At 44.9% G+C, this 17,023-nt stretch overlaps 1 protein-coding gene across 5 annotated transcripts in view; it reads left to right on the top strand.

Annotated features, from left to right (window-relative positions):
• SLC19A1 (solute carrier family 19 member 1) overlaps positions 1 to 17,023 on the top strand; it is a 122,023-nt gene that overhangs the window by 64,295 nt on the left and 40,705 nt on the right. For all 5 annotated transcript variants that reach the window (XM_033945925.1, XM_033945928.1, XM_033945926.1 and 2 more), the window contains one exon: positions 8,613 to 9,390. In XM_033945925.1, the coding sequence (XP_033801816.1) occupies positions 8,613 to 9,390 (778 nt within the window). The remainder of the gene's footprint in view (positions 1 to 8,612; positions 9,391 to 17,023) is intronic.

Raw genomic sequence — 17,023 nt, 5'->3', positions numbered from 1 at the left:
GATTCTCCTGCAACGGGAGTGCGACCTCTGGCGGCCACTTCCTTTGTGGCCCGGTCAGGTCATACAACACTCCGTCAGGATCCTGAAAAGGTTGTCCTTCGAGACTTCGACTTCTTGGTTTCTGGGGTGAATTATTTGGCAGATACACTCTATATCTTGAAAGTTTGTTTTGCTAAGCTGGGAGATTATTCAGTTTTTGCAAGGAGAATGTTATGGATTCGCCAGTGGTCGAGTGATGCGTCATCTAAGGCAGGGCTGCCCAAGTCTGGTCCAGTGGCGTACCAAGGGGGAAGGGGGGGGGAGGCCCGCCCTGGGTGCACGCTTCAAGGGGGTGCACAGCCGGCCGGATCTGGAATGTCCAACACTGCTCAAAACGGCACCTCAGCACAACTGCTGTACTTATTCCAGAGCAGAGTCGGCAGCCGCACTGAAGTGCAGTAAAGTCCCGCGATAACTACTTCTGCCTTTGCTCCGGAAGAGGTAAGTGATGTTAGGGGGGGGGTGGACCGGCCCCCTCTGACGTCACTTACCTCTTCCGGAGCAGAGACAGCAGAAGTAGTCATCGCGGGACCTTGTTGATTTGGATGGAGAAAGAAAGGAGCATAGCAGGGTGATGGAAGGAGAAAAAGGAGGTCAGGGTGGTATGGAAAGGTGAGAAAGGGGGTCAGTGTGGTAAGGAAGGGTGTGGAGGGTGAGAAAGGGGGTCAGGGTGGTATGGAAGCATCGTGAAGGGTGAGAAAGGGGGTCAGAGTGGTATGGAAGGGTGGTGAAGGGAGAGAAAGGGGATCAGGGTTATAAGGAAGGGTGAGAAAGGGTCAGGGTGATATGGAAGCATGGTGAAAGGTGAGAAAGGGGATCAGGGTGGTATGGAAGGGTGGTGAAGGGAGAGAAAGGGGGTCAGGGTGGTATGGAAGGGTGGTGAAGGGAGAGAAAGGGGGTCAGGGTGGTAAGGAAGGTTGTGGAGGGTAAGAAAGGGGGTCAGGGTAATAAAGAAGGGTGTGGAGGGTTAGAAAGAAGGTCAGGATGGTATGGAATCATGGTGGAGGGAGAGAAATGGGGCAGATGCTGATGGAATTGCAGGGAAAGAGACAAGGGGGGAGGATACTGCATGGAATTGGGTTGGAGGGAGAGAAAGGGGGCAGATACTGATGGAAGTTGGGGGAAGGGAGAGGAGAGAGTGAAATGCCAGACCATGGGGGTGTGGGAGAGGAAAGGAGAGGAGAGAGATATCAGACCATTGGAGGAGGGAAGGGAAGAAGATGGATGCCAGACCAATGGGGGTGAAGGGAGAGATGGAAGGGGGAGGCATAAAGTTTCTGGAAGGGGAATAGAAGGAGAGAAGATGCCATATAGAAGAGGCAGAGAGAGGGTAGACAGTGAATGAAAGGAAGAGAGTGACAAAAAGATGAGGAAAGCAGAAGCCAGAGAAGATAAGGTAGAAAAAAATTCTATTTACCAGTATTTATTTTTTTGCTTTAAGGGAGATGCATTGCTATTTCTGTAGTGTTGCATTGTTTGAGGAATCCAGCTTCTTGATGCTTCAGTTTAACCTTTGTAAGGGAAGGTCGTGCCTTACGAACCTTCTGTACTTCTTTGAGGGAATAAGCAGTCGGGTGGACAATGGGGAACCCATAGACATCATTTACCTCGATTTTCAAAAGGCTTTCGACAAGGTGCCACATGAAAGGCTGCTTAAGAAGCTGTGGAACCACGGGGTGGGAGGGGATGTGCACAGATGGATCAAGCACTGGTTGTCGGGCAGACTGCAGAGGGTCGGAGTAAAAGGTCAATATTCTGACTGGCGGGGAGTCACGAGTGGTGTACCACAGGGGTCGGTGCTGGGGCCATTACTCTTTAACATATTTATCAATGACCTGGAAAAGGAGGCAAAGTGCGAGGTTATAAAATTTGCAGACGATACCAAACTGTGCGGCAGAGTTAGGACCAGGGAGGAGTGTGAGGACTTACAAAGAGACCTGGACAAGCTGGAAGACTGGGCAAACAAATGGCAAATGCGCTTTAACGTGGACAAATGCAAGGTCATGCATATAGGGAAAAAGAACCCGTTGTTCAACTACAAATTGGGGGGGGTATTGTTGGGAGACAGCAGACTTGAGAGAGACTTGGGTGTGCTGGTGGATGCATCACTGAAGCCATCTGCACAGTGCGCAGCAGCCTCGAAAAAAGCCAACAGGATGCTTGGCATCATAAAGAAGGGCATAACAACCACAACAAGGGAAGTCATCATGCCATTGTATCGGGCGATGGTGCGTCCGCATCTGGAATACTGCGTTCAGTATTGGTCGCCGCACCTCAAGAAGGACATGGCGGTACTTGAGAGAGTCCAAAGGAGAGCAACGAAAATGGTAAAAGGGCTGGAACACTGCCCATACGCCGAGAGGTTGGATAGGCTGGGGCTCTTCTCTCTGGAAAAGAGGAGGCTCAGGGGAGATATGATAGAGACCTTCAAGATCATGAGGGGCATAGAGAGGGTGGATAGGGACAGATTCTTCAGACTGAAGGGGACAACAGGTACGAGGGGGCATTCGGAGAAACTGAAGGGAGATAGGTTCAGAACAAACGCAAGGAAGTTTTTTTTCACCCAAAGGGTCGTGGACACTTGGAATGCGCTACCGGAGGAAGTGATCAGGCAGAATACGGTACAGGGATTCAAACAGGGATTGGACGGATTCCTGAAGGATAAAGGGATCATGGGATACTGAGGGAGGAGCTGGGATGTAACACAAGTATAGAAAACTAACCAGGTAATGAGTATAGAAACCAAACCAGGTCGTGCATGTGCAAGACCGGAGGGTTAGGACCTCGATAGGAAGACAGGACTTAAATGAGAAACCAAGGTGGCAAGGGAGCCCCTTCTGGTGATACAGACAGGTCGTGACCTGTTTGGGCCGCCGCGGGAGCGGACTGCTGGGCGGGATGGACCTGTGGTCTGACCTGGCAGAGGCACTGCTTATGTTCTTATGTTCTTATGTTTACGTATTTTTATTCTATCTCCCCATTTACAAAACTGTAGAGCATTTTTTAGCGTTGGCATCTGAGCTGTTACACCATGGCTAAAAACCACAGTACAGTTTTGTAAAAAGGGGAGGGGTTAGTTTGTAATTACATATTCCATACTAGGCGAAGGTGTTTTGTGTGTTCGAAAAGACATGGTTTTCTGTAAGGATTGACTGTGCAGGATTGATCTGTACTAGTCTGGCTTGTTTAGTTTTACAATGGATGTATTGATGTACTGCTCACTGCAATATGTAAGATGCTGCCTTTTCCTAGGTACCCTCTTGTGTGACGTGTGGGTTGTTACTAAAAATCATGTTTTTCATACAGATGGGGGGGGTGGGATTGTCAAAAAATGATGGGCTCCGGGTGTCACATATGCTAGGTATGCCACTGGTCTGCTCCTCAAGATCTACTGGCAGGCCAAGTTTTCAGGATATACACAATGATGCATGAGAGAGATTTGCATACCAAGAAGGCAGTGCAGGCAAATCTTTCATATGCATATTCATTGTGGATATCCTGAAAACCTGGCCTGCCAGTAGATCTCGAGGATCAGGCTTGGGCAGCCCTGATCTAAGGCTATGCTGAGAAAGTTACCTTTTAAAAGTTTGCTCTTGTTTGGCCAGGGTTTGGATGACCTTATGGCAAGTGTGCAGGACCTTAAGCCTAAGGTGCTTCCTGACTCTAGACCTCGTCCGACAGGGATACGGGATGGCCGAATTTTTATCCCTTCCAGAGAACCTCACAGTATGCTGGACCCCCTGCGCTTTGGAGGTGCAGCGCGCCAACAGTCTGCCTCCTCTCGACCTTCTGTCCCTCCCAAGAGAACATTCTGATGACAGATCTCTGGCGCTAGACCCCCCACGCATCGGGGGGTGGCTTTTAGCCTTCCTTCCGGAATCACTAAAGATAACCTCAGACCAGTGGGTCCTAGAGGTTTCTCAGGGACGGTCTTCGACTACAGTTCTTCTGGCTGCTGACGGACTTCTTCCTGTCCTCTCCCGAGGAAAATCCGGACAGGGTCAGCAAGGTGCGCGCTATGGTCCGCTGGTTACTGGATCTAGTTGCCATAGAGCTAGTCCCAAGTGACAACTTGTGCTCCGGCAGATACTCGATTTACTTCATTGTGCAAAGTCTTCGAATATTGCTGAACAATTCAGAACCTGAAAGCAGTGAACGCATTCCTGCGAATTCCGTTTTTCCGGATGGGAACGGTGCATTCTGTAATAGCGGCAGTGGTGCCCGGGGAGTTTTTGGCTTCCTTGGATCTCACGGAAGCATATCTCCACATTCCAATATTTCCAGATAATCGGAGGTTCCTGAGGTTTCATGTTCTCGGGATGCATTTCCAGTTTGCAGCGCTATCGTTCGGTTTGGCATCGGTGCCCAGATCTTTCACTAAGGTCATGATGGTGATGGGGGCCCATCTGAGATCACTAGGTGCGCTCATACATCCGTACCTCAACCACTGGCTAATCAGCGCTCCCTCAAAGGTACAGGGCCACTTGACAGTTCGCCAAGTGGTGTCTTTGCTGGAAAGTCTCAGTTGAGTGATCAATATGAAGAAGAGTTGTCTCGAGCCGATGCAGGACTTGGAGTACCTGTAAGTTCGGTTCCACAGGAATGGACCGAGTATTTCTTCCAGATTCCAGAAACCTCAAACTCAGAAGTGCAATTCGGGATATGCTTCCTGTCCCAGCACCGACAACCTGGCAGTATCTGCAAGTGTTGGGTCTCATGGTGGCAACCATAGATGTGATTCCATGGGTGAGAGCTCGCCTACAACGGATGCAGTTTACATGTTGGTACCGGTCCAGGGAGAGCAGATGGTTGATCATTCGACCGGAGCTGCGAACGATTTGGTTAGCTCTGGTGAGCTTTCAAGGGAGTCTCCACCGAAAGGCTGTCCGTGTTTCTCAGACAGTGCGACAGCTGTTGCCTATGTCAGGGGTAGGCCATTCCGGTCCTCGAGAGCCGGAGCCAGGTCAGGTTTTCAGGATATCCACAATGAATATGTATGAGATGGATTTGCATGTACTGCCTCCTTGAGATGCAAATCTATCGCATGCATATTTATTGTGGATATCCTGAAAACCTGACCTGGCTCCGGCTCTCGAGAACTGAAATTGCCTACCCCTGGCCTATGTCAACCGTCAAGGGGGTCACGAGGAGTCCCCTGCTGTGCTTGGAGGCTCAGATGCTATTTGCTTGGGCGGAGTATCATCTATTTGCTTTGTCCGCGGTTCTTGTGGCAGACGTAGACAACTTTCAGGCAGACTTTCTCAGTCATCAGACTCTGGACTAGGGAGAATGGTCCTTGTCTGAGCTAGCGATTGAGGCCATAGTGCGCTGCTGGGGTCGTCCCACCTTCGATCTGATGGCGTATTCTCAGAACAGGAAGGCCAACAGATTTTTTCAGCTGATGACAGGAGGTCGGCATTGAAGGACTCAACACTCTGGTTCAACCTTGGCCGAATGGGAACTTCTGTACATTTTTTCTCCGTGGCCTATGATAGGATGAGTGCTGTGCCGGGTGTCCGCTTACAGGGGTCCGGTGATCCTTGTGGTTCTGGACTGGCTCAGGAGACCTTGGTACGTAGACCTTGTGAGGTTGTCCTCCAGGAGGGGGTCTACATCTTCCTTGCCATTGGAGATTGCTCATGCAGGGGCCGATTGTACTTCAAGATCCGGACCACTTTGGTCTTACGGTCTGACGCTTGAGCTGGCAGCCTTGACGACCAGGGGTTATCCTTCTCGATTATCGCCACGCCCCTTCTGATCTTCAGGCTGTGTCTATGTTCCATAAATTTCCTATGTTTTGCAGTTTTATAATGTTCACATTATGTTTGATTACAGTTGACCTTTTTTGGCCTGGTTTTTAGTGTAATAATTTATTGAGCAGAATTGACTAGTAGCGGGAGTTCCCACACCCTCTCTTTCTTTTCTTCTGTTTCCTGTTGTCATAGATCTACCTGGCTTTTCTACTAACTGAGCATGACAGGAAACTCCCAGGCAGGTAGCCCGGGGGGGGGAGGATCAAGAGTTAGTAGCCCTGCAGCAGAAACTACCAGACATACAAGATCTCTCGAGTTCAGCCTCCAGAGGAGATTTAGAAGAAGGAAGATTAGCAGAGGTAAGAAACCTAATCTTTCAGCATTAGATATGGTGTACCTACAGTAGACTTTAGCAAAGCCCATGACTTAATTCCTCATAGGTGCCATAAATAAATTGAGTGTCCTTGGTACGGGCCCTAAAGTAACTGACTGGCTTAGAAACTGATTCAGTGGAAGGCAGCAAAGGATAACGATAAATGGAATTCATTCTGAGGAAAGGGATGTTACCAATGGTGTGCCTCAGGGACTGGCCTGGTTCTAACATTTTTATAAATAATAATATATTGTGAAGAGCTGTCTGGTAAGGTTTGCCTCTTTGCAGATGATGCCAAAATCTGCAATAGGGAAGACAACCCAGATGTAGTGTGGACAGCATGAGATTAAGGAGCTGGAGGAGTTGCCGAACAGTGAGAGGCTAGAGAAACTGGGCCTCTTCTCCCTTGAAAAGAGGAGATTGAGAGGGGAAATGATCGAAACATTCAAGATAATGAAGGGAATAGATTTAGTAGAGAAAGAGAGATTGTTCACCCTTTCCAAGGTGGAGAGAACGAGAGGGCACTCACTAAAGTTAAAAGGGGATAGATTCCATACAAACGTAAGGAAGTTCTTCACCCACAGAGTGGTGGAAATCTGGAATGCTCTTCCAGAGGCTGTTATAGGGGAAAACATCCTCCAGGGATTCAAGATCACCTTAGACAAGTTCCCCAGGTAAGGCTAGACTCAAACAGGGCGCTGGTCTTTGACCAAGGACCGCCGCGTGAGCGGACTGCTGGGCACGATGAACCACTGGTCTGACCCAGCAGTGGCAATTCTTCTGTTCTTGAAGATTGTTTTAGAATTTGACAGCTAAGATTTAGGGGTGTACTTTTAAGACTCTTGAAAACATTTTTCTTTGAAGAAGCATTTGGAGAGAATATTACTTCCATTGATATGGTTCATATCTATGAGGTTAATTGGGATCCTGTACAACATTGTAAATTGTATTTTAATATTATTAAGATAAGGTTTTTATTTATTTATTTTAGAGAATGATTGTGTGCTATAGGTCTGTCCTAATTATTTTATTGGTGTTCCTTTCTTTTACATTGTAATTTTTCATTGTAAACTACTTGGACCTGTCGTAAGGACAAACAGTATAACAAGTTTTAATAAAACAAACATAACCCATACTATTTGCCCCTTGATACATTTTAAAGGGCCGTAATATTTGTTCTGGTGTCCTAATGCATCATTATATAAGGTAACCCAGAGTCCATAATAATTAGATGAAAACACTTGGAAATGCATGTAAAGCAGCATATTACTTTATAAGTTCTATAAAACCAAGTACATACTGCAAGCTATATTATAACTGGTAAAATAACTCCAGCAAAAAGCTGCATCTTAAAAAGGGCACAATAGCACCAGTGAGGTGTTTGTTCCCTGTCCCCCCTCCTGAGGCCCACTCCTTAAGGGCATCCCCCTCCAATATAAGCCCCCATTCTGAATTCAACTAGGATGGACAAGAGTGGCTGGATATTTTTCCTGCAAGGACCCCACTAGAAACCAGGAATTTGTAATGGTTGGCCTTAGAACTGGTGTAAGATCTTGCTCCAAATGCAAGAAATACATTCTCTACCCACACTACATCTATGTGTAGACCAGTGGTCTCAAACTTGCGGCCCAGGGGCCACATATAGCCCGCCAGGTACAATTTTGAGACCCTCGGTATGTTTATCATCATCACAAAAGTAAAATAAAACAGTTTCTTGATCAGATGTCTCTTTAGCTATAAATGACAATATTATTATTAAGACTTAGCTAAAAGGAAAGATTTATAAACTATAAAGAATTTTACCTCATGCAAAATCGTCATTTCTTTAATAAGTCATTAACTATTTTTTCTTAGGCCTTTCAAGTACCTACAAATCCTAAATGTGGCCCTGCAAAGGGTTTGAGTTTGAGACCACTGGTGTAGACCTACTTATAAGATATGCGTGCATATACATAAAAAGGCTTGGGCAGAATTTTGATATTTACTTGAGTGTCATTGTAATAATCTATGTGCCTAATCAGAGTATAAATATTAGTGTTCACTAAATAGAATTACTGATAACATGATAGTGGGTAATTTTAATGTGAGCGTGTAAAACAGCATTTTACCTGCTTGGTTAAGCACTTGATAAAGTTGTTGCACTGTGTACATGCATAAAAGAAGGTGCTCGTTATGCAGTATAGACAGACATTCCTGGGGTAGGATGAGAATATATTTATAAAATATGCATATATATATGATGAATTATTTTTAGCACTTAAACACACAAGTTACACCTGCTTTGGAACATGTGCAACCTTGTGCAGGAGCTTTCAGGGAGGCTATTTTATAAAGCCAGATAGATATATATGTTTCCTTTGGCACCCAGTGATATAATTACATGGATAATATTCAGACTAGCTATAAATAATTTCTGTACATATTACTATTTTCTTCTTTTTTTTAAGGTAACCAATGAGATCACACCTGTCTTGTCCTACTCATACTTGGCAGTCCTGGTTCCCATCTTCCTGTTGACAGATTTTCTGCGTTACACACCAGTACTTTTGCTTCAGAGCCTAAGCCATGTTTTCATCTGGTTGCTGCTTATATTTGGCACAGATATGCTTGCCATGCAGTTTATGGAATTTTTCTATGGTATCACCATGGCAGCCCGTGTGGCCTATTCTTCATACATTTTTTCACTTGTTACTCCCTCCCATTACCAGCGGGTTGCAGGTTACTCTCGATTCTCAGTGCTGATGGGCGTTTTCACCAGTTCAGTGGTAGGACAAATTTGTATCACTGTGGCAGGCATTTCGTTTATGACTCTGAATTACATCTCCCTTGGGTTTGTCTCTCTGGGTTTGATTCTTTCATTCTTTCTGCGTTGGCCCAAGCGTAGTCTTTTCTTTAACAGGAACTCCATGTCCCCAGGAACTGGACAAACACCACTGGAGATGGACAAAATTAATTCAAAACCTAGAATGAAGCCAGCATCCAGACTGAACAAACTGGCAATGATGAACAATTGGAAAGATTCTTTCTTGGTTCTCATGTTTCAAGAACTGCTGAATATTGTGAAGCTACCTCAGTTACGACTCTGGTCACTTTGGTGGATCTTTAACTCTGCTGGCTATTACCTGATGCTGTATTATGTACAAATTCTATGGAATGAGGTTTATCCCACTAGAGATAACCGGAAGGTGTATAATGGAGGTGTAGATGCAGCTTCCACACTCCTTGGTAAGTTCCTTTTTTTCAGAATAATGTCTCATATTCTCTTTAATTTCTCTCACTGTAGTATCTCCTCAAATGTGGGTAATTCTTTAATGTTTTTAAAGCAGAAATCCCAAAACTAAGGTCAGTATTTCAAATGTACTTTCTGGTCCTTCTCTCCAAGTGATTACTGGAGTAAGCTACTAACCTAACCTCCCTTTCATACATTGTTAAATAATCTTTCCCATCCAGAGATCACTATAATAATGTCATCAGTTATCTGTCTTTTGAGTACTTTTAATGATCCATCCCACCATCCAGAGATCACTCCAGGCACAATCAGTACATGGAGCCTAAAGGAATCCTTTAGTCGTTAAATTCAGTACATGCAAACCAGTGATATTACGTACAGATTTTCTAGAGGTTACTTCAGTTGCCAGCTACAGGTGTTTTGATATCCATGTTTAACCAATTGCAATTGACTGTAGCAGTCCCAGGCAAATCATGGTATACCGGAGATTGATGAAAGTTTAGAATAACATGTAAGCAATTTAAAAACTGTTGGAAAGCAATCAAATTAGCCAAGACATATGAAAAGATTGCTATCAAATGTGAAAATAAATCCAAATGTGCTAAACTAGGTAAGACCAAAGATTCATCCAGCCCAGCAACAAGCTGCAGTGGAAATGTATAAAAGCATGTATAATTATAATGTTTAGAGTAATAAAATGCTGAATGGCCTTCCTGTAAAGGCCCACACATAAGCCATTCTTTCCAATAGGAAATGCATCATGGCAAGGGAAGGGCAAAATGCCCAGGAACACCCAATGGTAGGGGGCCACCTGCTGTTGCTCACTCCCCCCCTCCCTATAGGTACTGGCATTTCTCCCCCCTTTCTCTCTTGCCCCCCCCCCCTCCCCACAGGTCTGGCATCTTCCTGTAGCCCTCATAACCAGAGCAGGTAGCCAGCAAAGAGAGCTAGGTAGGCTGCTTTTCTCTGATAACAATACGGTCTTTCCACTGCCACATCCTGCCTCTCTAATATCACTTCCTGTGGACGGGATGTATCTGAGGAAAAGCCCTGTGGCACTGGCTGGAGACAGTCTGTCTACCTCACTATCGCCACCTGCCAAGGGTTTCCAGGGCTGCTGGGGGAGGAGAGGAGTTAGAAAAATGCCAGGACCCATGGAGAGAGCGATACTGAACCTGCAGTGAGGGGGAAAGGAGAAGAAATGCTGGAAGGAAAAGAGAAATGCATGGAAGTAAAAGAGACGATGGGACCTCCCAGGGGGGTGGGGCAGAGAAAGAGGACCTAGATGGGGGTTAAGAGAGAGAGAGAGATCTAGGGAATAAGAGTTGATAGATGATGCTAGACCCAAGGGGCAAGTAGAAAGGGGGATAGAAAAAGACCAGAAAGGGTGGAGATATGCTGGACCAGGGGTAAGTGGAAGAAAAAGAGAGAGACTAGATTCTGAAGGGGAGATTTGCTAGACCAAATGGGAGAGAGTGTGATGCTGGACTGTGGAGGGTGGAGAGGGAGATATGCTAGGCCTGAGTTGGGGGGTATGAAAGGAGCAGAAGAGAGAGGTGAGAAGCTGAATAAGCTGGGAGAAAGGGACACAGAAGAAATGGAGAGATCATAGAGACAGAGACACTGAGGGTTAGGTGCTGAACATGGTGGGGGCATGGACACAGAGGGTAGATCAGGGGTATCAAACTCAATCACATAAGGGGCCGAAATCTAAAACAGAAGCTAAGTCTCAGGCCAAATTTTTTTATTAAGATATTTAGGGGTCCTTTTATTAAGGTACGCTAACTGATTTAGCGAGCGCTAAATGCGAACCTTAATAGGGGATAGATTCCGTACAAACGTAAGAAAATTCTTCTTCACCCAGAGAGTGGTGAAAAACTGGAATGCTCTTCCAGAGTCTGTTATAGGGGAAAATACCATCCAGGGTTTCAAGACAGTGGACAAGTTCCTGCTAAACTGGAACGTACGCAAGTAAGGCTGGACTCATTTAGAGCATTGGTCTTTGACCTGAGGGCCGCCGTGTGAGCGGACTGCTGGGCAGGATGGACCACTGGTCTGACTCAGCAGTGGCTATTCTTATGTTCCTGTTTCCAGTGACCACAGCACAAAACACATGTTTTTTCAGATCAATATTTTATCCCATCTTTGTCTACCTGGTTTTGTATTCTGGTTTATTCAATTTTAGATTAATATAGCCACTCATAAAACTTGCTCACCTGCACTTGAATTAAATCCTTATCTTCTCAATCAATCCATAACTAGCAAAATCCTGAACAATGGTAAGAAAGTTTAGTGGCTATTTTTTTTTTAATATCATATTTGCCAATCCCATCACATACCTGTCCATCCTTAATAGGGTGCCACCCCAAGCTCATTTGAGCTGAAGGGCCACATCAGTTTCAGAGTTTAACTATTCTCTGAGTGAAAAAAAATGTCCTCCTATTGTTTTTAAAATTATTTCCCTGTAACTTCATCGAGTGTCCCCTAGTCTTTATAATTTCTGACAGAGTGAAAAATCGATCCATTTGTACCCGTTCTACTCCACTTAGGATTTTGTAGACTTCAATCATATCCCCTCAGCTGTCTCTTCCAAGCTGAAGAGCCCTAACCGTTTTAGTCTTTCCTCATACAAGAGGAGCTCTATCCCTTTTACCATCTTGGTCGCTCTTCTTTGAACCTTTTCTAGCGCCACTATATCTTTCTTGAGATAAGGAGACCAGAATTGAATGCAATACTCCAGATGAGGTCGCACCATGGAGTGATACAGGGGCATTATGACATTCTTTTTTAATAATTCCCAGCATCCCGCCGCACATTGGGTGAAAGGTTTCATCGTATTATCTACAATGATATCCAGATCCTTTTCTTGGGTGCTAACCCCCCAAGGTGGACCCTAGCATCTGGTAACTGTGATCCTGGTTATTCTTCCCAATGTGCATCACTTTGCATTTGTCCACATTAAATTTCATCTGCCACTTGGATGCCCAGTCTTCAATTTCCTAAGGTCTGCCTTTAATTTTTCACAATCCGCATGCGTTTTAATGACTTTGAACAGTTTAGTGTCATCTGCAAATTTAATCACCTCACTCGTTGTTCCAATTTCCAGATCATTTATAAATAAGTTAAATAGCACTGGTCCCGGTATAGACCCTGCAGCACTCCACTGTTTACTCTCCTCTATTGAGAAAAATGACCATTTAACCCTACCCTCTGTTTTCTATCTGATAACCAATTCCTAATCCACAACTGAACTTTTTAATTTTCTCAGGAGCCTCTTGTGAGGAACTTTATCAAAAACTTTCTGAAAATCTATATACACTATATCAAGCCTTACTTTTTAGAATGAGGACCCTGCACATGCATACAAAGCCAACACTCAAGACTGTGCGCTTCCCCCGAACCCTAGCGGTTTACTCTCCCTTGGCTGCCAGGAGCCTCACCACCTTCCCGGCTGAGACTCAAGAGAATTGAGGCTCCGAACAGGCAGAGGAGGAGAGGAAGGGAGTGGGAGAGGAACAGGAGCCTGCTCCGGAGCCAGAAACTAAAGGCCAAGCAGAGGGAGTGAAAGCGAAAAAAGTCTCCAAGGCTCCGGAGACAGGGGCAGAAGTAGACAAGCAACTGCAACAAACTGCAGCAGCCACCCAAAACATTTTATGCTAGCACTCATCCGATAGCAGTTCTAACACACTAGTGGGAAGTGATTTTATGGTCACTCCCGAGTACCTCTGTTAGGCACCCCTCCAGCTTAAGAAAGTAAGTCTGGAATGTAGTGTTTAGCTCTGAGGAAGTTTTTTTATATAAAAACTTATTTAAAAATTATAAAATAATTTATTATTAAATTATAAATTATAAATAATTATTTGATTATGAAATTATAAAATTGATAGGGAGTTATAAAGTTAACAAAGAAACATAGGGAGGAGGAGGTTTTTGAGCCAATGAGGTAGTTCATGAATACAGCCTGCTTGAAAGCTAATGACCAGTGGCAGGCTGGGAGTCTGAGGCTCTTTCCTCCTTTCCTTGTGGTATCCTTGGAGCTGAATACATTATGATAGCATAACACTATATTGAAAGTTAATCCCTTTTAATTAGGGAACAAGTGAATATATCCCCTAGGTGTTTGGAGTATTGAATTGTTGGTTTCCTTGGGGTTGTGTGATTGTGGAGTGTTTCACTTGGTAATTAGAACCTTCAATTTTTGCCAGGTTGGGAGAACACTAGTTTTGGGAGATGGACTCAATTAGGTTTGACTTTACTGTCTGTCACATGTTCCCCAGGAGGATGGATTTGTGGCGCTAGATAGAGCTCTGGTTAATGCTTCCCAGGATTATTTAGCTTATTTGCAATTGCAGCATTATTTGTGGGCTTTAGATGTTAGAGGCGTGGAGGGGCATAATCAAAAGGAACGTCTAAGTCCGTTTTCGTCTAAGTCGCAAGTCGTCCAAAGTAAAAAACAGCCTAGGATACATTTTCGAAAAATACGTTTAAAATTTTTTTCTTTTGAAAATCGTCTAATTATACGTCCTGCCGATCTGATTGTTCAAGTCGCTAAATCGTCCACATTTTCGTCCAACTTTTCGTCAAAGTCAAAAACGCCTAAAACAAGCCCTGTTGGACGTGGGAGGGGTCTGCAAAGTGATGGACTGAACACCCAGACATAGCATCTAAATAGTATGATACCTTACAGGGCACTGCTGTGAACTTCACAAAAAGAGTGCCATGTCTTCTCACTACAGCTCCCTTATAGGTCATGGTGAGCCCCCCCAAACCACCTCCAGAATCCCCTAGACCCACTTATCTACCACCCTAATAGCCCTTCTGGCTGCAGGAGCCACTTATAAGCCAGTAAAAAAAGGGTTTGGGGGTGTATAGGGGAGTGCACATGTTTAAGTATCAATGCAGTGATTACAAAGGCTTATGGGCATGGGTCCTCCTCTCCATGAGTCCCTAACCCACCCCCAAGACGGCTTAAGCCGCCTTTGTGCTGCACGAATAGGCTTTCCTATGCCAGGCTACCAGGTGATGATGTCTGGAGGTTGAATGTAAAAGGTGTGATTACGATTTTTATGGGGTTGGGGGGGTTGGTGATCACTGGGGTAGTGTGTGGAGGTCTGTTTTATGGTGTTTTATAGTGTGTGGGGGTCTATTTTATGGTGTTTATCTGGTGACTTTAGGTGGGTTTTTGTGACTTAGACCATGTTTTAAATGGTCTAAGTCACAACGTCCAAGTTTCATCGATCCTGGGCTGTATAACTTTTGGTTATACATGCTGTACGACTAAGTCTAAGCCGGCCCACATCCGGCCCAACTCCCAGCATCGACACTCCTCCTGAAATGCCCCATTTAGCTTTGGTCGTTCAGCGGTACTATGAAGGCCTAGGTCGTTTAGAAATATGTCCAAAACCCGTTTTTATTATCGGCACTTGGACATATTTGGACAATGTTCGTCCAAGTGCCAACTTAGGCTGGTTTTTGGATGTTTTTCTCTTTCGATTATGAGTCCCTTATGGTTTAGTCTGGGTATAAAACTATGGAATTTTTTTGATTGGTTTATAGATGAGGGTCTTTCAGTATCGCTTACATAAGGAACTATATGCACTCTCAAATGATCAAGGCAATTTTTGTGGCTCTGGGTGCTTTTGCAGGTACATGGGAGGACCTTTGGTCCAGAGATCATTTCAAGGCTTGAGATAGAGCTTTAGGGGTGCCAAGCGACCCCCCATGAAGCAGTTATTATGACACCAGGTCAGGAGCCTTACCTCCAAGGATAGGAGGGAGGTTGTTGGCTTATTGGGAGGCATGGGCAAGGATCACCTCAGACCGCTGGATACTGGAAATCATTCAAGAGGGGTACGAGTTAGAGTTCTTTCATCCCTTCCTGAATCTTTTTGTGGATTTTCTGGCTTGGAAGCCAGAGAAAGTGGTCAGAATCCAAGCGACAGTAAAGAGACTATTAAGATCTAGCAGCCATAGAAGCCAACCTGGATGAAGAATCGGGCTTAGACAAATACTCCATATACATTATCATGCCCAAAAGAGACTCATAAGACTGGAGGATGATTCTGGATCTGAAGTTGGTCAATGCTGCCCTCAAGATACCCTGCTTCCACATGGATATAGTAATGTCAGTCATTGCCTTGGAGGTGCCAGGGGAATTTCTCCTCTCTGTGTTTGATAGAGGCCTATCTACATATTGCTATTTTTGCAAAGCACAGGAAGTTCTTGAGGTTCTACATTCTCAACCAGCACTTCCAGCTCTCGGCCCTTCCTTTTGCGCTGGTCATGGCATCACCTTCACCAAGGTGATAGTCATAATAGTAGCGAAACTCTGCAAGGAGTTATGTGTAAATGTATTTATTCAATTTCAAAGTGCAGAAAACAACAACCAGAGTAAAACAATGCAGAATACAGACATATGTGCACATTATCCATAGGATCCCTCCCAACCCCCCATCCCCCCACAAAAACCCCAACAGAAAATCCCTATTGAAAAGAGAGTGCAGAGTAGTTCTTTTATGAGTTCCCAGGTACCCAGCCCTACCCGGAACAGATGAACTATAGAATATACCTTTAGTAGCCCAGTGGAAATAGTACTTTGTAACGTCCCTCCAGCCTCTCGAACAATACCACAAATATTCCCATTAGTTGGAGGTGTCCACCCTGCCATCAGTACAATGCTAAAAATTTTCAAAAAAAAGAACCCTCTGCACTGAAATAGAGAAAAGAAAAAATAAAATAATGAAAACCCCCCAATGCAACCCTCCCATATCCACCCCCTGCCCAGCCCCCCGCCTGTCATCAACCCCTCCCACTGTACTAGACACAGCTACAGAAACACCTCAAGTGATTCTGCAGGTGTGTGAGGGTACAAAAAGGATGCCTCCCCGAGCCCCGAGGCAACCAATAATACAAATATTAATCTTGTCCACCAGCAGAGAGATCAAACCCCACAATTGCTTGGATGGAAGCCATGTAACAAAACATATAAATCCAAGGAAAATTTGCTAAGGCAAAGTGCAAACAACAAACCAATGTGCCAGGAATCAAAACCAAGGAGTGGTCACATAAACCAAATTTCCTGACTCCAATCTAGATAAACGAACAGCAAACAGCCAAGTATAGTCCGCTCAGCCATTGGGATTTTGTGACTGCAGTAGATTAGTATTGAGGAATGTAATTGCGTCCGCTGATGAGTCAAAGGAATGCCACTGACCCTGATGATGCAATTTTAAGATGGCTGGATAGAGGAACATAAATCTCACTTTCTTTTCCGCCAAAGTAGAACACAGAGGATAGAATAATTTTCTCTTTTCAGTTAAGGCGGCCGAATAATCCTGAAAAATTCGAATCTCAGCCTCTCCATATCTCAGCTTGTCTCATTGCTGCTTATATTGGCGAAGGATTTCCACTTTATGTTGATAGTTGAGTACTTTAACAATGACCATACGGGATCGTACAGCCCCAGTCTGCTCCCGGCCTATGCGATGGGCTCGTTCTAGGCGTAGGGGGCCTATGTCACCCCGCATAGGGAAGGTATCTTTTAACCAGGTTTCTATAGAAGACAATAGAGCCGGACCCGCTATGGTTTCTGGGAATCCCAGAAAACGAAGATTTGACCGGCGGGACCAA

The sequence above is a fragment of the Geotrypetes seraphini genome, chromosome 5 (assembly GCF_902459505.1).
Source record: "Geotrypetes seraphini chromosome 5, aGeoSer1.1, whole genome shotgun sequence".
Taxonomy (NCBI): domain Eukaryota; kingdom Metazoa; phylum Chordata; class Amphibia; order Gymnophiona; family Dermophiidae; genus Geotrypetes; species Geotrypetes seraphini.
Note: the sequence above shows the minus strand (reverse complement) of the source record. Positions and strands in the feature narration are given on the sequence as shown.